This window comes from Eleginops maclovinus, chromosome 18, assembly GCF_036324505.1.
Source record: "Eleginops maclovinus isolate JMC-PN-2008 ecotype Puerto Natales chromosome 18, JC_Emac_rtc_rv5, whole genome shotgun sequence".
Lineage (NCBI taxonomy): Eukaryota > Metazoa > Chordata > Actinopteri > Perciformes > Eleginopidae > Eleginops > Eleginops maclovinus.
The window spans coordinates 17,010,467-17,031,916 of record NC_086366.1 but is presented as its reverse complement, the minus strand read 5'-3'; the positions used below and the strand labels follow the sequence as shown (position 1 = coordinate 17,031,916).

General features: G+C 38.8%; 3 protein-coding genes across 4 annotated transcripts; 1 reads left to right on the top strand and 2 right to left on the bottom strand.

Moving 5' to 3' along the window:
- Window positions 1-149: 149 nt before the first annotated feature.
- Window positions 150-2,812, bottom strand: ca4b (carbonic anhydrase IV b). Of its 2 annotated transcripts, none has more exons than XM_063907340.1 (8): window positions 2,653-2,812; window positions 2,465-2,509; window positions 2,210-2,374; window positions 1,694-1,839; window positions 1,502-1,594; window positions 1,127-1,193; window positions 697-860; window positions 150-586 (listed from the first exon to the last, which is right to left on the bottom strand). In XM_063907340.1, exons 1-8 carry the CDS (start codon window positions 2,711-2,713, stop codon window positions 407-409), a joined length of 921 nt encoding a protein of 306 aa, XP_063763410.1. In that variant the 5' UTR covers window positions 2,714-2,812; the 3' UTR covers window positions 150-406. The 2 variants fall into 2 exon arrangements, with proteins under 2 accessions (XP_063763410.1, XP_063763411.1); XM_063907341.1 differs by having other exon boundaries at window positions 1,694-1,817.
- Window positions 2,813-4,176: 1,364 nt separating this feature from the next.
- LOC134880654 (dehydrogenase/reductase SDR family member 11-like) lies at window positions 4,177-9,125 on the top strand. Its single transcript, XM_063907665.1, has 7 exons — window positions 4,177-4,460; window positions 5,397-5,606; window positions 7,334-7,428; window positions 8,042-8,171; window positions 8,587-8,679; window positions 8,761-8,826; window positions 8,960-9,125. Exons 1-7 carry the CDS (start codon window positions 4,329-4,331, stop codon window positions 8,999-9,001), a joined length of 768 nt encoding a protein of 255 aa, XP_063763735.1. The 5' UTR covers window positions 4,177-4,328; the 3' UTR covers window positions 9,002-9,125.
- A 4,679-nt stretch (window positions 9,126-13,804) lies between these two features.
- On the bottom strand, window positions 13,805-18,479 carry proca1 (protein interacting with cyclin A1). The gene is made up of 4 exons (XM_063907664.1): window positions 17,893-18,479; window positions 17,673-17,805; window positions 16,629-16,763; window positions 13,805-16,513 (listed from the first exon to the last, which is right to left on the bottom strand). The coding sequence occupies exons 1-4, from the start codon at window positions 18,410-18,412 to the stop codon at window positions 15,706-15,708; spliced, it is 1,596 nt and encodes a 531-aa protein (XP_063763734.1). The 5' UTR covers window positions 18,413-18,479; the 3' UTR covers window positions 13,805-15,705.
- Between the last annotated feature and the right edge of the window lie 2,971 nt (window positions 18,480-21,450).

Below are 21,450 nucleotides of genomic sequence, written 5' to 3'. Positions count from 1 at the left end.
ACAGCTGAGATGAAACAGTGTGTACCAGAGTCTGAACCTTTTTACCGCAAAACATCAATCAGATGACTGATAAGACGCAGAACTGGAAAAAAAGGACAGTTCAGAGTTCAAATGACTGCTGAACGACAAGCAAGAAGGAAGCACTCCAGTATCACAAGACATTTATTGAGATAAGATATCACAAGAGGCATTATTATAACACCTACAAGTAGTCCCATAGTCTGTAAATTTGTTCTCTACATAGTTACTGTGAAACCGTGCCAAATTAAGAGCCTAAATATACAAATTATAATTGATAAACAGTATACAAGTAAGATTTTGTCTTTACTCCAATGAAATCGCACACAGTGCTTACAGTCTTATTTGTACATATTCAGTACATTGTATTACATGTATTAGACAATCATCAGTGGACATATTCATTCATTAGTGATACCAGCACTGACACAATGAGTAACACAGTGCTAACCAGAGCAACCTGACCTCCAGAGTAATACACTTGCCGTCCATTCAAAGGCTGCAATGGTCTGAAGGTTTTGGTCATCTGCTCTCCATTAGAAAACTGAAGGTTGGAGAATTCAGCAAGCTGTATCGAAAATCACAACAGACAAGTGAAAAAGCAGAAAGTGCAGTCCATTTACCATTTTCAAAAAGTACAGATAAAAGTTTTCAATTTATAATTGTGAAACTAATCACCTGCTTTCTGCTGAGAGGAACTGTGTTTTCAAACAGGCTCCAAATGACAGCTTCAGCACAGTCGGGTGTAGTGAGGGAGCCATTATAGCGTAAGTACTTGGTCATGTTCTCCTGGGAAGGTGTGAACATTTCCAGGGATACACCCTCCAGTGCTGTACTGTTGCCTGTGTTAATGTAACATTAACAAGACAATGCAGTTAGCAAGAAATTAATTGTTATACAACAAAACGTTCAAGGTGACAGCTTTTTAATCTATTAATTGTTGAGATGTTAATAATGTGTTTTATGGCATTGTTTTATCACATTACAATTGCCCTTTATCGTACAATGGAATGATCAATGGTGTAATTAGTACCCTAAACACATTGCTGATAATGATAAGACATCCAAGAACAAGGATCTTACATTTCCACTTCAACAGGAGACTTACTCGGTTGTGTGATGTTTTTCAGAGCCTTAATGAGGGGATCAAATTTCTTATTTGCAGACTTCGACTCCTGGAAGGAAAAAAGCAACATTGCATTTAACAAAGCTGAGTCTATGATTTAAGGAGACCACCAAAAATGTTACTAAATAATCCATAATGATATAATCCTCCATCTTTCTTAAAGAAGTGTTCTTCTGTCTCAGTTATAGTAAAGCTTTGTATTGTGTTAATAGTTTGATACTAGTTGATTAACTGATAAATAGTTCAGGATCAACCCTGGAAGGATGCTGATCCAGAATAACAAATGACTTAAGCCAAAACTCTTTTTTAATGAGATCTCTACTTTTTATCTTTTGCACAGTTATCAAAGCAAACCACCTCAAAGAAAAATCCAAGAACAGCCACGCCTGTGCTGTCTCCAACAGCCTGGGATAAAGAGTTGTATTCTTCTTTTATGTGGACAATATGCATCTGTTGATGACATACAATAGTTCAGAATTCCATTTATTTGGCCATAGTACACAAATAATTGCTCTATTGCATAATTAAAACAAACTTATTAGTTCTCACCTCCATTGGAAATTGTTCTCCGTCAATTGTGTGTTCAGACCCTGGTCCTCCGTCTTTGCCCCAATGCAGGTGAAGTTGAATTGCCTTGTATTGTGAGGCCAGACTTCCTCCTATGATCTTTATTCTGGAGGGTAAATCCAGTTGAACTGAAAATAAATATTTGCCACCGAAAATCACAGAATTATGAATCTTTACAAAGGGACTTTTGGGTTTGTTACAGTGCAAACTAATTATCCATGTGTTTAAGCTTATTTTCTTTCGCTTTAAATATTTTAGGAAAGTCTAAATCTATATCAGATAACACAAAGCTTTGTATCTTTTCTTGAATGTTATTATTCCTTTGCCACCTCTTTATCCATAAAAGAGTATTACCGCAGTGATTTACAACTTTGCTAGTTGCCTTGTGACAATAGTACAGCCAGTTAAGTTTGGTTGAGCTGATTTAAAATCACTCACTGACTTTTTTTAACCAAATACTCTTTTTAAAATAAATCTGTAATTATCAGAAAGACTTACCTGTGTGACCATTGTTTAAGAGGCGACCATGAAAAGCTTCTTGGTATCCAGTGAAGTGAAAAGAGGTGAGCCTCTCGTCTAAAAGCATTCTCCTTGTAACAATGTTCACCGGAGACTGATGTTCGCCATTGCACTTCTGTGAAACTACTCCCCATGCCCCTGGACCTGTGAGGGCAAAGGGGGCAAAGAAGTAACTCCACTACTGCATATTTTCCTATTTTATTCAAACTGTAAATTGCTCATCCTGAGGTTTACCTGTGCAGTTGTGATCACATGTAACTTGTGACTGATAGCACCAATCTACAAGAACAGGTTTGAAATAACAAAATCAAATACAAGCCTCCAGCTGAAGACAAGTGTATTTTCTTTTTCACAAACAAAACACCAACACTATGTAAGTTGTATAAATGTCAAATCAATTCAACTATTTTTGGTAAACATACCACCCCCAGAGACAATCCTTATAGAAGATGCAAACAAAAATAAAACAGGTGGGAGAAGCATTGTGACTGTACTGTGTCTGTCCGAGTCTGCCTGCTTTGAATGTTAATCTTTTGGAAGATGATCCCAGAAATAGAGTTCAACCAGCCTGTTGAAAGACAGGTAGACCCACGTATCAATCCCGCCCACAGCGCTGGCTTTAGTTTTATGACTCCTGATTCCTGTAAGCACTGATATCTGAAGGCTGAAAATTCACAAAATATAAACTCATAGCTTCAATGATGCAGTTCAGACATAAACCCCATCTGATCAGATATGCTGATGTGGTGAATATTATAAAGGGTTTATTTTCTTAGAGTCAAGAATTCTGTAAATTTAGCTGACAGTTATTTATCTACAATTACTGTTACTAATGCTGCTTCTATGACTAATGCAAGGCAAGTGTAACACTATTTCCAGTATCGCTTTTCAGTCCGTATATCTGCTGTAATAACATTTCAGCTAATCTTTTCACTTGCAATGTGTTCGCTGTCTTTACCCACATCTAGCTTTATGTTAACTGATTGTGATACTGTAGTAGATGTTGTTTCAAAATCAAGTCTATTGGGTTTGAAAGTCAATGGCAAGTACAATTTATGCAATCATTGAATCATGCTGAGTTGATGAGAGTTGATAATTTCTCATCAAATCCAGCTGGAAAAACAAACAGTGCATTAAGTATACAATAATTAATAACACTGTTTAAGACTTTTAAATGTATTCACCTGCATAATTGCAATTCAAGGCATCCGTCAGCACGTATTGATATTGAGAATATTCAGATAGTTCTTTCTCTCATATTCAGTGTATGTTTGGATAAAATATTAAATGTTAAAACAACAAATGTTTTGAAAGGGAGACATGTAATTAGGATTTTATGGACCACATCTTCACAAGAAAGAGAAGGCTCAGAATAGTGTATCTTTTGATGTACAAATTTAGGTCATAATGTACCCTATATTTGAGATCACCAATGATAAGACAAGAGAGGGCTTTGTGCCAAAGTTGTTCCATTTACATGGTGAAATTAAATATGTAGATTTCAAACTTTATAAACACTACATATTTATAAAATATGCATAATAAATAAAATAAACGTACAGAAAATGTATACAGTACATGAAAAAGGAAGTTGAAATGTAAAATGTAATAAAACGTATGAGAGTGCAGTTTACCAGCATATTTTTTACAAGCAATAAAGCTGCAGTGCAGAGGTGGATCTGTGCCACTATATGACAAATCTGATAGGACTATTATTGGTTTGCGTATGAGTTGAGGTTAAACAAACTGTGTCTTTAATCATGATTTTCTTAATGGGCAAAGTAACAACCTTTTCAGTCGAAACATTGTTTTTAAGTGTAATTCCAACTCAAATATTGCTTTTTCCATCAAATTGCAGCAATCGTATGAATATAAAGCAGAACAGTCCTCAAAACCACGTCGTGGTTCGAAATCCTTTAGTTGGCAGTTCACCTGAATGCATCAGTGACGTAATGACGCTGAAATACGTCCACTGTGCTGCGTTCACATGCACCTGGCTGTGGGAGTTCTTCATGGCCTCTATCTCTGCAGCCAAAACGCTGTGAACCTCTCCTGTCTTTAGTGAGGGGTGTGTGTTGACAGCAGCTGAACGAGAGAGATGAACCGGTGGAGGGGTAGAGTGGCCCTGGTGACTGGGGCCTCGGTGGGTATCGGGGCAGCCATAGCCAAGGAGCTGGTCCGGTGTGGTATGAAAGTGGTGGGCTGTAGCAGGGATGTCGAAAAAATACAGGTGTGTTTACTCTGAACTTAAATGTGTATTGCTGCACTGTCTGGTGGGATGTGATGAAATACAGTCCAATTGAGTTGTACAAAACACCGCGACACTACAAGGGAAGCTCACGTTAGCTGTGAGTTAGTTAGCCACACTTCCAAACACTGTGTTGATGATGTGCGAAGTATAATTTTAGAGAGAACTGAAAGTGTGTTTTTGTTGTCTATGTCAATCGTATGTAGGCTTGAGAGTATGGTCGTGCACCTTTGAGGTTGTTCAGACAAGATTTCTCGTGATCAAGTGGTACGTAAAAATACACGGTACTGGCCTCTTATTTTCCAGTAGGCCTACAAATAAATACATAAACATTCTCCTCCGTCTCAAATCTTGCTGCCAACTTGGCGTTTGGTTCCAAAGTATTTATTTTACAATGGCTCAATCAAAATTGACAAGTTTTATAGGCTACATGGTCTGTAGGGCTTTATAGCCGATTTCATAAAAGCTTTATGAAATAAAACATTGAACTCAATAAAATGTTTCACACAAACTTAAAAGATGAGGTGTGGTATGTGGGTATTGGCTTTAGCTTGGGCTTTATTATCCCACTTATATTAGTCTAGAGATGAGATTCATCAAAGGCTGGATGACTTTGCACCTGAACAACTTCCTGGTAAATAACCTGTAAAACATGTACCATGCCCAGCTCAAGTTTCCCTGAGTCTTTATAAGTTTATCTCCCAAAACAAGAGCTCTAAAGCACATAAACATGTATCAAAAAGTATCATGGAGACCTATTCAAATTACAATAAAATGTAAATACAAAGTAAATATTTTATTGTGCAAGGTTTTGCCCAAATCTACAAATAAACATTTGAAAATAAAAAAAGTCTAAAGTCTAGGTGAGATGGTTGTGACTGTACATCTGATTGTTTGACATCTTTTTTTTTCTTTTAGAACCTGGCAGCTGAGTGTCAAAGTGCAGGCCACAGTGGTGTTTTGGTACCTTTCAAGTGTGACTTGAACAACGAAGAGGAGATTCTGTCCATGTTCGCTGCCATTAAAGCACAGCACAAAGGGGTGGATGTGTGCATCAACAACGCTGGCTTAGCTCATCCGGAGTCGCTGTTGCACGGCCAAACCAGCGGCTGGAAGAACATGCTGGATGTAAGTCTTTAAAAAGAAATGCGGTACATATACAGTGGGGCAATAAAGTATTTAGTCAGCCACCAATTGTGCAAGTTCTCCCATTTAAAAAGATGAGAGAGGCCTGTAATTTTTATCATAGGTATACCTCAACTGTGAGAGACAAAATGAGAAAAACAAATACAGGAAATCACATTGTAGGATTTTTAAAGAATTAATTGGTCAATTCCTCTGTAAAATAAGTATTTGGTCACCTACAAACAAGCAAGATTTCTGGCTCTCACAGACCTGTAACTTCTTCTTTAAGAGGCTCCTCTGTCCTCCACTCGTTACCTGTATTAATGGCACCTTTTTGAACTCGTTATCAGTATAAAAGACACCTGTCCACAACCTCAAACAGTCATACTCCAAACTCCACTATGGCCAAGACCAAAGAGCTGTCAAAGGAGACCAGAGACAAAATTGTAGACCTGCACCAGGCTGGGAAAACTGAATGTGCAATAGGTAAGCAGCTTGGTGTGAAGAAATCAACTGTGGGAGCAATTATTAGAAAATGGAAGACATACAAGACCACTGCTAATCTCCCTCGATCTGGGGCTCCACGCAAGATCTCACCCCGTGGGGTCAAAATTATCACAAGAACGGTGAGCAAAAATCCCAGAACCACACGGGGGGACCTAGTGAATGACCTGCAGAGAGCTGCGACCAAAGTAACAGAGGCTACCATCAGTAACACACTACGCCGCCAGGGACTTAAATCCTGCAGTTCCAGACGTGTCCCGCTGCTTAAGCCAGTACATGTCCAGGCCCGTCTGAAGTTTGCTAGAGGGCATTTGGATGATCCAGAAGAGGATTGGGAGAATGTCATATGGTCAGATGAAACCAAAATAGAACTTTTTGGTAAAAACTCAACTCGTCGTGTTTGGAGGAGAAAGAATGCAGAGTTGCATCCAAAGAACACCATGCCTACTGTGAAGCATGGGGGTGGAAACATCATGCTTTGGGGCTGTTTTTCTGCAAAGGGACCAGGACGACTGATCCGTGTAAAGGAAAGAATGAATGGGGCCATGTATCGTGAGATTTTGAGTGAAAACCTCCTTCCATCAGCAAGGGCACTGAAGATGAAGCGTGGCTGGGTCTTTCAGCATGACAATGATCCCAAACACACCGCCAGGGCAACGAAGGAGTGGCTTCGTAAGAAGCATTTCAAGGTCCTGGAGTGGCCTAATCAGTCTCCAGATCTCAATCCCATAGAAAATCTTTGGAGGGAGTTGAAAGTCCGTGTTGCCCAGCGACAGCCCCAAAACATCACTGCTTTAGAGGAGATCTGCATGGAGGAATGGGCCAAAATACCAGCAACAGTGTGTGAAAACCTTGTGAAGACTTACAGAAAACGTTTGACCTCTGTCATTGCCAACAAAGGGTATATAACAAAGTATTGAGATGAACTTTTGTTATTGACCAAATACTTATTTTCCACAATAATTTGAAAATAAATTCTTTAAAAATCCTACAATGTGATTTCCTGGATTTTTTTTCTCATTCTGTCTCTCATAGTTGAGTGTACCTATGATAAAAATTACAGGCCTCTCTCATCTTTTTAAATGGGAGAACTTGCACAATTGGTGGCTGACTAAATACTTTTTTGCCCAACTGTAAAGCCCCGGTTTTCCCCCCTATGACTAAAGGCAATTATCCGAAAGCTTCTGATGTTTTTACTTGGTACTTTTCTGCTTGGTGTCTTGCAGGTGAACGTTCTTGCCTTGTGTATCTGCTCCCGTGAAGCGTATCAGTCAATGAAAGAAAGAAATGTTGATGATGGGCACATCATCAACTTAAACAGGTAAACTTTTATTTATTTTCTATGATTTTTGCAGCATTGAAGTTCCCCTTCCCCTCCAAATGCTATCTATGGCAAATCAATAGAGTTATTTCTATACTATGATTTCAATTGTAGGAAATAAATAAATAGATCACCCATTTATTAAACTAACTACGGCTGCAACCAACAATTATTTTCAGTACAGATTCATTTGCTAATTATTTTTGATCATTTGGTTTTTAAAATGTAAGTGAGTCACAAAATCCTGAAGCCTAAGGTGACATCTTCATATATTTTCTGGTGGTCAACCAACAGTCCTACACCTAAAGATATTCAGCTCACTATCAAATAAGACAAACAAAAATAGCAAACACATATTTGGTGTGTATGTTTGAAAAATGACTTTGAGAATGACCATTCTAACATTTTTTAAATAGTTGCATCCCTAGACCTTATAGCATTTTGGGTCTCACACATTGTCTTTCATGTCTTAGTCAAACGTGGCTTTTATAGAACGACTGAAAAATACAATTTAACAGATTTTGGTATATTCCCAAGACTTATATTCGTAAGTATAGTTAAGTTGCTGTCCTGGTTAACCCTTTGTATAACTGGGATATCTTCTTTTCTGCAGCATGAGCGGGCACCGTGTAGTCCACAGTACTGATGTACATTTCTACAGCTCCACCAAGTTTGCTGTGACAGCTCTGACAGAGGGCCTGAGGCAGGAGCTGCGTGAGGCCAACACCCACATCAGAGCAACAGTAAGAGAGACGCCAACATTTTTCTTTTCTTTTTTTGTAACTATTTTAATGTCTTGTTACTTATGAGATTGTTTTACTTCTCTAAGAAATGTTTCAAACTAGGCAAAGCTGAAAGTCCTCATTAACTTAAACCTTACTTTTATTAAATGTTCCCGATTTAATTTGAATTAGGATTGGAACATGTCATTTCATGTACAGATGTTAGTTATTTTTAATCACCAACAATTTATATAGTGACTGTTATGATACTAATAACATTATTTTTGTAATTTAATAAAATAGCTCTGTTACAAATTTGTAGTTCCTTTCCGAAGCTGCTTTAAGACAGCTGTATTATTTGCTATAATAAGACAAATGTACAGTCTTTATGTTACATGTGTTACATACATTTCTGATCATTTCCTCTTATTTTTAGTGTATTTCTCCCGGCGTGGTGGAGACAGAATTTGCTCCGAGGCTCTACAGCCAAAATGCTGATAAAGCTGCTGCTTCATACACAAAATTTAAGGTACAAGTATTATTCCTATATTCCCAGAGTTCTGTTGTGATATTTTTTTGCATATCTATACATTTTTATCTTCTCTTACAGGCTTTGGAAGCAATAGATGTTGCTAACTCGGTAACATACGTCCTGAGTGCCCCTCCCCATGTGCAGGTATGTGATTACTGTCAAGATTTTACAGCCTCTATAGTGTCTTTAATGTTATGACACATGTTTTTACCTTTGCTCTTTGTCATTTATTGTTAGTTTACGGATAATGGGACTGCCTTTACGTCTTTTCTTTCAGATTGGAGACATTCAGATGCGACCTGTGGAGCAGGTGTTGTAGTGCTGAGACACATAATTCATCTCACTGGTTTACTACAATTATTTTATTTGATCATGGAATAGATTGGGTTTGGAAGTTTGTACATCAATTTTGCAGTTAATAAAATGTCTGATTGGAAGAGTAATGTTGCGCTCCAAATTGATTCGAAAATATTTGGATTATTTGTTTGACAGCAAACACATATGACAAGCATGAACAAATAGCAACCCACAGCATTAAACTGTTGTAAAGATATATTTGACAAAATGTCACAAGCATGTATAACAGTAAAAACCTCAGTTTACTGACCTCGGTTATCCTCTTACTTTACCTCAAGCACTTATTTTGTACAATATAATTTTTTTAAGCAAAAACCTGCAAAAAATATTGACCTTTCTGTGAAGTGCTAATTTGTAAATATTGGCACGCTAAACAATTATGTGACCAAAGTAAACTACACTTGCTCAGCATCAACATTTTATCATTGTGTTTATTTAAGAGAACTTTTGTGCCAAGTACAGCACTGTAAAGTTTCTCAAAAATTAATGATTTAACAACAAAGTCTGCCTCAATCTTATAGTAGATCCATTACTGCATTTATTCACAATCACATTACACTTAGCACAGCCATATAATGTACAGGCAGACAGCTATGTGCTGTGGCCAGGACATTATCTCTGCCGTAGATAAGGAATGTCCTGTCCTATCACCACTTATAATTGATTAAATATTCTTAAGATTCTCTGGATTAAAAGCTTTTTCTACAGGACTTTGTACATTAACCTCTATTACAGAATGTATGCGTGGAAGGGTTGCCTCACATTTGGACATTCAGGATGTACTCTGTTGTCTGATGAGGTGCGGTCTCTGTAACGCAATTTATATTGTTTACAATTCTTATCAGCATGGTTAAAATTGTCTTAAAAAGTCAGTAACAAACATAAATTCTCAAACTTCATTACAACAATGATTCATACAGGAGATATGTTTCAAACTTGAGTACATACTAAAAGTGTCTGTGCTGAACTTGACTGTAAATATTTTATGACACTTTGTACTTCACATAAAAACACTCATACTGCATTGTTCTGACAGCTATAGTAGTTACATCAAATATCATATTAGTTTATTCAGTATGTCACTTTGTTTTATAAGAAACTACCAAACAGTTAAGGACAACATTAATATTGAAACACTTCTTACATGTTTTGCACTACTAATATTATTCCAATAACCTATACATAATGAATAACACCCTAAATGGTGCTATGTTGTACTTTGACTTTGAACACAAGTACAAATACTTTCAGCACATTTGCCGTCAATAGTTATGTACTTTCAGTTGTGTAAAGTAACAAAGTACAGTTACTCAAGTAGGGAGTTGTACTTTACTTGAGTGACATTTTGATTACTGGAATTTTACTTGTAACAGGGTATTCCTATACTCTGGTACTTCTACTTTAGCTCAAGTACAAGATCTGAGTACTTCTCCCACCTCTGTGTCATTTAACATTATCTTGTTTGAAATCCAGGACTTGAGTATTTTTGAAATGAAAGAAAAACTGGCATGTTGTTGTACTATATGATTGGTGAAATATTTGCTAGCAACATGTTAGCATATTGTATTTTTCTGAGATTATAATATGATCTGCAATGATGCACACACTTTTCAAAGGCAGCTTGAGGGTGGATTTCCATTGACATGATAAATATCCCTTCAGAATTGTCCACTAGAGGTCACAAGCACAATATCTTGACATGCCTGCAGGATTGTAATTTCATGGTTGGTTCAATCTTTTAGCTAAACAGCAGAAATCTGGAATCACATTGAAAAGCTTTTTGAGGATGTAAGTGGGTAAGTTCTTCTGTTGTTTATGCTATAGCGCTAATAAAACTAACACCTATTAAATGATCTTCAGGACTAAACTGATCAAACTTCATGGATTCTTTAATATACAGCTCCGCAGGTATGTAGCTTTTTTAATTGTATTCTTTAAACTACTGACAACATTTCTCTGTGTTGGAATTCAACAGACACTGGAATGGCTGCCATACACGTAGAGATTGAGATTTAAGAACAATTTGGAGTGGTCTCTTAATTTTTCCGGAGCTGTATATGCAATAATCAATTTAATTTAACCACACAGAGAAGGCAGAGGGGCATTAACATGAGTCATTTCTTTCTTTCTTGTTCAAATAGGTCTTCCTTTGTTATCGCTGGAACAGGAGATACATTACCCTCTTCTTCCATAATATCAAAAAAAAAAAGAGAGAAGATGATCAATTGTAAGATTGTTTTCACAGGTGTAATGGAAACCTCTGGAGCCTGGAGTCAAAACACAATGAGACACGGGAGAGCTGCGGGAGAGCTGCAACTTGATGGCAAACCAAAGGTTTATTTGAAGTTACGACCGGAGAATTGACCAGGACATTTTCTGCAGCCACAAGGTGACAGCGCTTGCCCTACTAATTCTGAGGATTTCTCACCCCGGTCCCATGTATTAAGCTGGTTCTGAGAGAATAATCAACATTCTGCATAACAAAATAAAACATGCAACACACTATAACACCTCTATCAGCTGATGCCAACAGGCAGGAATAGGGAGAAAAAACACAGAAAGCATAGCACTCCAAGGTCACAGGCCTGGGCTCAGCGAGGGCAGTACAAACGGATAAACTAGGTCAAAGTTATTGGCCTAGGAAAATATTTTCCCCAACAGCAGCTAATATGAATAAATGTTTTTTTTAGACATGTTAGGAGCATCATGTCAGCCTGTCAGTCCACCACTTTGTTCCAAACTTAATATCTTAGTGTCTCTTTTTAAAAGAGAAACCTGCTATGATCTCTTTCTGTGTTTCTGCCTGAGGAGAGCTGCCAGTGAGTTTCCTGCCCAGTCTCAAGTCCGGACGAAAGCCAGGGTTTGCTGGTGACTGCCAACCAAAAACCACACACCTTTCTGATGGTAATGATCCTCCTTTTACCCAAAGCCTTAATTTGTATACACACACTTGCTGAAAAAGCACTTGGCTGGCTGTTTCATGACCAGGGTGCAGCTTCTTGCACCCAAACAGAAAATGTGTAACAGAGAAATGGATGCTAGTCTTTGCCACAATCACCTGCCAGGAATAGAATAATGATTACTGGCCTGTTACAGGAACCAAACAAGGAAGCAGAGTTGCTGTATTGTACTCTTAAAGTTAAAACAATGTTCTTTTAACATTTGAGCAAGATGTTTGCATGAATCACATCAATGTTTAACATTTTATATTCAAGTGATTCAATTCACTCCGACAAAATTGTTGCACACATTTTCTGTTAATTCAACCTCCTAATTCACTGCAAGAAAGAGATTTTTTCGAATTTTGGCGGGGGGGGTTTTTTCAGATTAATTTTTAATGTCCAATGCCTTCTACATTCAATGTAAAGGAGCAAAAATCATTGTTTATTTCTGTTTTATTGGAAACCAGCACAGAAACATAGTGTTGCATCCTATACTCTATAAGTTTGTCGGACAGAAATCTAATCAGAGCCCTTTACATGTTCTTACTCTTTAAAATAAAATGAGCTTGTCTTTGTGTAACTGTAAAGCAACGATACATATTGACTAACCAAACTAACTGTTGTCCACAACCTATTCAAATCATAGGAGCAACATCTGTGTGTGTTATACTTGGTCTTATTGGCTCAGAAGCACAACATCTCTCTCCCTAATCCAGCAGTGCCGCACCAGCTCATTTTTACCCACTCCACGTTATTTTCTCTTAATCAATAACTCCTCCACTGTGTTGGTAAATATAATGGGCTATTGGATTCTTCACCATTCTAATTGGATGCCACAGAGTGTGCTGTCCTCTCATTATCTCTCATACTATTGATTGTATTTCCCTTTTCTGTGTTTTTTCTGCCTGACCGGAGCGTGCCTCCTAACACATCTCCTATATTTCAAAGCCTACTCTGCCGTAACGAGTTGGAGTCAAAACCCAAACACAACCCGTGACCAGTGGGCATCCAACCAAAGTGGTATAAGCTGCAATCATATACTGTAGGTTCAGGAAATGTGTGTATATTAAGACTGTATATTTATGTTTGTGTTTGTACCTCTAATTGTGCTAACCATTCTTGATCTGTGTATGAATCTGATTTGTACAGATTAACTCAATGTAAACTGTACACATGGACACTTCTGTTGAGTGTTTCATTCACATTCAAAGTAAATTCATTTGTGATTAGGGCATAACTATGAATAACAATACATTTCATATACGTTATTTTGCAAAGTAAATGTTTGAGTTTTAAAATCCATACCGACAGCTTCAATTTGAATGCAGATCCGGTGTTAATAAAACTTAGAATAAATATAAGTAAAAATGTTCCCAAAACTATTTAAACTTGGAGATGAGATAGAAAGTTCATGCCACTGTTTCTCCCCTTACTTTGAGAAAAAGTCTTATCAAAGATCCAACTGTAAGATGCTCTACCATTTCAGCTTATGATTGAATATGAATGCCAAGCTCCTTTCAAAGCTTGGGTATATTCCAAAAAATCTTTGCTGCAGCATGAACGTCTGCATTGTTACATAGTTTCCCACAGTTTGCAAGATTCACACAAGATAATCTGATGCTGGCCAGTATATCGGAAAATCTTTTCTCAGCAGTGCATTTAACTTTCTATGTATCAGACGTGATGAAGATCTGTTGGACATGTCACACTTTTCAAGTCATTCAGATAAATGTGTCTTATGCCAAGCATGTGAGAATCAGCTGACCTGGAAGGATTTCAGCCACTGCACTGGGTGTTACAAACCCTAAGTGCTGAGAGGTGAAAGTAAAGTGCAAAGTGAGAACCTAATCTGTGTTTAGAATGTGACCCTGCCTTAAACCACATGGCTGGGTGGAGGGGGGAGACTATAAAGCCCTTTAAACAAAAGGGAACATTGCATAAATGTGCAAGTTCTTCTTGGCAAGGTTTCTTTGCCCACTGTTTGGAAAAAAAGGTTCACAAAAATGAAATCATGCTGAGCAGGTTAGTGCTGAGCATCGGATATTTAGACTTTTAATTTTCTTTAATATTTCAAGCTGCGATAACAAGAGAGTGTCACACAAGATCATTTTAAAAGGATCATTTCAAGCGTTATTTTGCTAGATATCTCCCTCTGCTCATTCTGTATTTTTTTCCAGAATATTTATCATTTCAGATATCTACACAGTTTAAACTGGAATAAGACATTGACATTTGTTAGACATTGTGAAAAATACAGTTATTTACTTTCTTACAGTGTTTCATGAAAATATTTTACCTGCATGTAAATGGTGAGTATGAAGCCACTGCCTGTAGCCGGTTACCTTAGATTAGCGCAAATGCTTGAAACAATGGGAAACAGCTATCCTGGCTTCGTTCAAAGGTAACAAACACCTTCTACCTGCACTTCTAAAGCTCATACATTTATGCTATTAGGTCATATTTGACATGTTTCAGTTTTAAGTTATCAGCTGCTGGTGTTAGCTTAATCTTTAGCATCTGGAACGTTTGTACCAATCATTTAATTAAACTCTCAGATAGAAAAACAAAATGCACATTTCCCAATATATATCTTTTCACTAAATAGAAATGGTGCCATCATCCATCCATGTTATACCGCTAATCCGAAGTCGGGTCAAAGATGTAGCAGTTCCAGTAGAGGAAGTCACAAAATGTTTTTAAAACTTTATTATAGACATGCAGAAAACAATATTACAAAACATGATTTCCACATATATGAATATGATTGCTGTTAATTAAAAGCTTAAGTGAAAAAGACTATACTGTAAAGATATTTATGAAGTATAAAACTCGGGTGTATCTGATCGACAGGAGCTAGCCTAGCCAGTTAAGATTGTTTGGCCTATACTTTTGCGCCACATGGCTCATTGTTGTCTAAAGGAGCGTGCTGCTTTCCTCCTCTTCTTCAGGGTGAATTGTGCTTTTGCTCTCTCAATTGATAACTGAATTGGACTCATGACTGGAGTGGCTGAGGTGGTCTCGTGGAGTTTTTCAGATCTCAGTAGGTTAAGCTCTTCAGCGGAGGCGACTTTGGATTGTGTGGTTGTAAAAGTCACTGGTGTTTGTTCAGTTTGGTTTGGGATAGAAACGACATCATAAAAAACAGCAGCCATTACTTTCTTTCGTGGTTTTCTCTGCTGCCTTATTCTTTGCCGGTGTCTGTGTGTAATGATAGAAGGGGCTACTGTGACAGTTGTCAAAAGCATCCATTCACTGTGAGATTCTGTGTGTTCTGCAGGCCTGCTAATTGTAGCAGTAGTTAGAGGGATGGCCAGTGCACGTGGACTTTCACTTGAATAAAATGGTGAAACTGTTTTCCTCCTTCGACTTTTCCTTCCTTTTGACTTCTGCCCTTTCAAAACAGTAAAGGAGGAGTTCAGAGCCGTAACTTGGACGACCGTCTTCCCTCCGTAAACCTGAATTGTCTGTGAAACCTGCCGCTCTGTGGTGGGCAACGACGGTACGGTGGGAGCCCCGGTGAGAGGGATTACTTTCAGATTGTCCATGGAGGAATTTTCATGGCCAGCTTCCACAAAGGGAGAAGCTAAGCTGACTTTCCTCCTTTTTTTCCTCCCCTCTCTGTCTTCTCTCTCCTTTGACCTGTTTCTTTTGACTTTGGGGATTTCAATGGGGGTACTGGCAGGCCTGACAACAAAGCTTTGTTGCTTGGGCTGTTCTGTCGGGGTTATGGTAATGATGGGAGGATAGAAATGGTGGCTGATAAGTTATCTGATGTGTCCGCTACAAGCTCTTCAAAGGGAGGAAGAGTATTTTTCTTGCTCTTCTTTTTCCTCTCTTTTCTGGGCCTTCTGGTTACTTCATGTGGAATAGCAGTGGTGGGTGTAGTAAGAGTGATTTCTTCTGTGGACTCTGCTGGTTTCTTCTGTACCAGCGTAGGTGGCATAATGGAAACTGTCTCCTTCTCAATTGCTGGCTCATCTTTCATGACTTCATTATAGGGCTCTTTTCCTCCAAGCTTATATTCACTGTCACTGAGTCTGTTTGTGTTTCCAATTGATGGCTCCTGTTTGTGTGACTCACCAATGAAGTTTCTTAGGGCGATTACTTCTTCTGCTTTGCAGCCAGAGGGTGAAACTGCAGCTCCTTCATCTGCTTTCTGCTTTCTCTTCCTTCCCTTTCCTTTTCGCTTTTTGTTGGTTTTCTTCTTCTTCCCTATTTTCTTCCTCTTCTTCTTCTCTGAGTTTTGTGTCTCATTCTTATCAGGGTCGTTGGAGCTTTGAGAGGTGGAGACGGTAGCGAGGACCTTAATGAAGTCCTCAGCAGCGGTGACAACATTTTGGAGTGAAGGCTCTTCTGGACCTGACATTGTAGACTGTGTTGTACTCTCCGGTTTCTCTTCTTCTTTGCTTTCCTTGGAGTCTTTCCTCTTGGGAGGAGCCACCGTCAGCTTATCGATGACATCAATGCCGCCAAAGTCATAAGGGACCGCCTCTTGCAGCACAGCAATGGGAAGCTTCTCGTAATGTTTACACCTGAAGAAAGCAAACGAAAGGGAGGTTTGTATGTGCAGTGATTTCAAAAAGTAATACAGCTCAGTATGTTGCAAATCTACTTAAAAGTTTAACACCAGGGTGCATTGATACTTACATGCCATACCAGTGTCGCTCTGCACACTGTTCTTCATAGGCCAACTCAAAGCAAGGCACACCGATGACGTTGAAGAACGCCTGACCAACTACCCTGGAAGATGTGTCGTTCACTTTCCTCAGGCAAGCTTTTAACCTGCAAGGAAAACAAAAATGCAGTCTAATTTCTAGTAATCTCTTTCAGGAGATGGCAGTGCAAGATGAAAAATGTAGTAACTAGAATAAAATAAGCATCAAGCATTAAAAAATGCCGTTTTGGAAGCGTTCTGCGCACTGCCCCGATCGAATGCACTGTAAGCCATTTTGGCTATTAGCGTTGCTCCATGTTTTTCCGGGCAAGCTCAATACTTGCTGATGAACAAAAAAAACTCTGCAGGGCTTACTTGATCAGTTTTCATGCAGAAAAAGACCCTGGGGTCAATTTTCGCCGGACTATCCCTTTAAGCATTTGAAATATGTCTACCAAGTTGTTATACATTTTATTTAACATGTATCCAACATTGTGATGTAACCAATGAACATGTTTTAGGTTTCAATTCAGGCATTCTAATCAGATGTTCATTGAAATATTGTTCTTTGTTCTAACCAATAGCCACACTTTCATTACTTCTTTAGATACTTTCTACTTTTAATTTCAAATGTTTTTAACACCTTTTTTAGTTCAAACGTTTAGTTTCCTTCCAATTAAATCTAGGCAAAGAACTGTTACAGTTATATCTCTAATAGCTCATGACAGCATCATTTTTTGGAATTGTTTAAAGGTTAGTCCCGAACAAAATTGGAACTTGTAACAGCTTAAACTTATTGACCATTTTTAGCTTGAAGTTTGCTGTGTTCTTTTTCACAAGTTTTGAGATGGGTTTTTTCATTCTGATGCAGTTCTTGAAACCGTTTTAGCTGATTAAAAGCCTGATTCACAGCAGTACAATGTTCTTATGAAAATGCTTTTCCAAATGCTTTCATACTGGTAATCTTCAAACTTTGAATCTAGATAAATGCAATAAGACATGTACACATAAAGGTGAGACCTATATGTTTTACTCACGCATTATCACAGTCACAATGACAGATGGAGTGCCACTTGAAGTTAGCGTAGCCATAGTTGGAGGAGAAGGCGTGGATGACGTGAGGGCAGTGGTCATGAATACGGCAGCAGCTGTCAGTCTCTGCAAAATCTCCTGCAACACGGAGGTCAGAATTATTGTTATTATTACACACTCATATTAAGTTGATTAACTCAAAGATATTGAAAGCATATTACCCACCGAGCTGGTCATAATTATCAGCCATATTTCCAGCTCCACACCACAGGGTCCCAGGATAAGTGAAGCCCCTCTTGGACCTTTTTAAAACCTGGTCCTTCAGCGCAGCGTCATCACCTCTCTCCCTGCCGCTGCGCTCCGACCTCTCCTTAAACTCACCGCACATCAGTTTGGCGTCGTTCATGCGCGCAAAACGCGTCTCCAGCTGTCGCCCGGCTCTCTGCTCTTTCAGTCCCAACCTGCACTCATGCATGAACGACTTCACCTGCATCTGGTTCACAGTGACGGAGCAGTTCACAAGCTTCCCGGCGGGGCTGACGACGGAGCGCACCACCTCGGCTCCGTCTGACACCTGGTACAGGAAGCTCTCCCTCACGGTTGACATTTTTGCGCAAAAGGTGCCGTTGAGCATGGAGAACATTTCTTTGCTCTCCTTTTCTGCGTCCAAAGCGCGGCTCAGGAAGTCGCCTTTGACGAAGTTTCTGTCCAGATACGACAGAAAGACAAAGAAGACCGACCACATAATGAGGCGAGCGGCACTTTCAGCACCACGCGTAACGGAGACAGCTCCTCTTGGTTTCCGCACTCTCGAGCAGCCCTCCCACTTTTAAGGCGAAGCTCAAGTGGTGTGATTATTAATACGATAAATTCCAACGCTGGGAGGAGTCAGCCGAATTAACCTCTTTAGATTTCCAGCCTGTGGTAGAATATATTGTATCTATTACATAGCCGAAGAGCGCTGACCAGTGTATTACCGTACTGGATGAAAACGTGCAGAACAAGAGGAGAGGGTTAATTTGTGAACCTCAAGCACCTTTCACTACACTGAGCGACGACCGCAAGTTACCTCCCAACCCCCCTCAGCCCAACCCCCCAGAAAGTGGAGATTTACTTTGCACGGAGGAGGGTTCTAGTTTGCCCCTGCTTTCCATGGTAACAGGCATGGGGTGATTGTGCCAACCCAGGATACTGGACATCTTTCAAATGCCACAAAACAGGCAGTGAATTGGTGATGACCTAAATCACAATGTGTGGACAACACTCTTCATTGTGGAATGTGGGGAAAGGTTGGGGCTCTCGCACGCAAACCACCACACTGACTGAAGGGCCTCAGTAGCCCACAAGAGTCACTGATGGTTGGACGAAAACAAAACTCGTTAACTAATGCACGCATCAATTCACCGTGTAGTATGATGATCAGTTTGCATGGGCTATCTATCAGCATAAGTCAAAATAAAACCGTGTTTTTTTTTGTTTTTGTTTAAAGTCTTGCTTCTGTATCTCGTATTAATAACCTTGTTCAACAAATATTTATCTCTTTGTAAAATATCTCCAATTAGCTTATTCCTAAAGAAAAGCAGTTATTCATATTAAACAAAAGCATGAACCTTTATTATACAGCCTAAATATACTGTAGCTTATCTAAAACCTAATGGTTTAAGTTGTTCGCAGCTTTTTTTGTTGTTGTTTGCAGCCGGTCCTTTAATTTTTATCCTCTGATGCTGAATTCAAGATAACTGATTTTGCTTGGTGTTTGAACATGTATGCAGCTTTCCGGATCCGTCCCATTTTATTTGAAGCCATTATGTGCCTGACATATATAAAAACATTCATTCATTTAATCATTAATGTATTACTTGTGCATTTGTGCTGCACTTTATTTAATCAGAGAAACGTGTTTAACTGATTTGACTCTCATATGTGACTGACATGTGAGTTATTTTGGACAAATTACGCACAACACATTTGAGAAAAGAAAATTATTCACACAGCGAATTCCTCTGCTTCTGTGAACAAGTGACTGTTCCCAAAAGAATAAATGAATGAAAAGGCTCTTGTCAGGTTGGGTTTCTAATCAGCCCAGTGTTGTGTCACATGGCTGGTCTTACAATGAGCTCTAGAGGCGGAGACACAGCCTACTCAAGGCTGTGAAATCGGATTGTTGGAAGGCGGAGAGAAATGATGTAAAATCACCAGAGGCAACATACGACCAAATCTTGATGGAGGAAAAAAAAAAAGCTTTCTCATGAAAGTGGTCACTGCAGGAGGGATTTAGGCCAAGGGAAAACGAGGCTGTTAATCCTACTGGAAAAGATTTGGAGTTCGTGTTGAGCACGCAGTGAAACAGAAAGCTGACACTTGATAAAACATTCATTGTATTGATTAAGACACGCCAGCTGCAGAACAACGCCCCCTAGATGAGTCATTGTAGAACTCAAGGACTCTGCATAGTTTGGGCTCAGCACACCACACTGAAGTGCATGCATAGTTGACTGGGGCAACATGATTCCTGCAAAGTTATAGTGAATATTACCTTGTCAATAAAATAGTGAATATTGCGTCATCAATAAAAAATATATATGTGTAGATCTGCTTAAGTAAATACATTTAGGAATTAATAGTACGCAGTATAATTAGCCCCACCCGTTGGCAACAGAAACAGTATGGATTTTTAAAGTAAATTCTTTATCAATGCTTACAATAAATAACTTCTCGGTTGCTATTTCTATGAAGGTGGCTTGATATTATAATTTCAAACGTGTGCTTTAATTAACTCCAGAGCATGCAATCTAAAGTTTCTTGAGTATTGGTGAACAGCATTGTCCATGCCCAAAACTAACTAGCTACCTTTTGCCATGGTGCAATCTGATTGGCTATTAGCCAAGTACTGTTGGCAGCAACACTCGTTACTGTGGATTCTGTTGATTATCTCACACCAAATCATTTGAATGTCTGCTTTGGACAGATAGCGTTAGCAACTAGCTGGTGAACATGTAGGCATTTAACACCAAAAACTGAGCTGAAAGAGAGTAGCTGCACACTGGACCTTCATTCACAAACATGACTCAGAATGAATATCAATGTTGCTCCGTAATTTCTGCATTTGTAAATAAGCAATTGTTCTTAACAGGTTCATCATATCAATTATTACACTATGTGTATCTTCATTTGCTGCCCCCAGGTGGCCAATCTGGAAGTCCATCTGCATTGATTCAGACAGCACCATCAGTCAGACATGTAATTATGTTAATATGTGCTCAGACGAATTACCTTGTAAAAGAAAGCAAGTTAGCATCCCAGTGTTACATCTAAAGTAAGTTCATGTAGGTCACAATGAACCTTGGGAAAGTATTCACTGTTGACAGAAAGATGAGGTCAAGTCTTTAGCTCAGCTTGAACTCTGGGATGAAATTTCATATAAACTGTGATCCAGTTAGGTGATGTTTTATGATGCGGCAAGCTGAGTTTATTTAGACACCAGCCCTCTGGTGATTCTTGACATCTGATGCAGTTTTGAGCAGCATTCAGAATAACAACGTGCAATTCATGAGGGGGGAAATGAACACGTTCAGTGGATTATTAATTGTTGATATCATATTTCATAATGTCATAATTGTTTTTGTTTGTTTTGGTGCACCATGTGGATAAGTTACACAGTTTTGGCATTCTAAATTCCTCACCTGAGCGTTTTTCACAGGAATGTTATGTGTGATTTTTGGGTATTACTGTTATTATTACTGTTTATAAAAGAACTGCCAACAGAAATAACCCTTGTGAGAA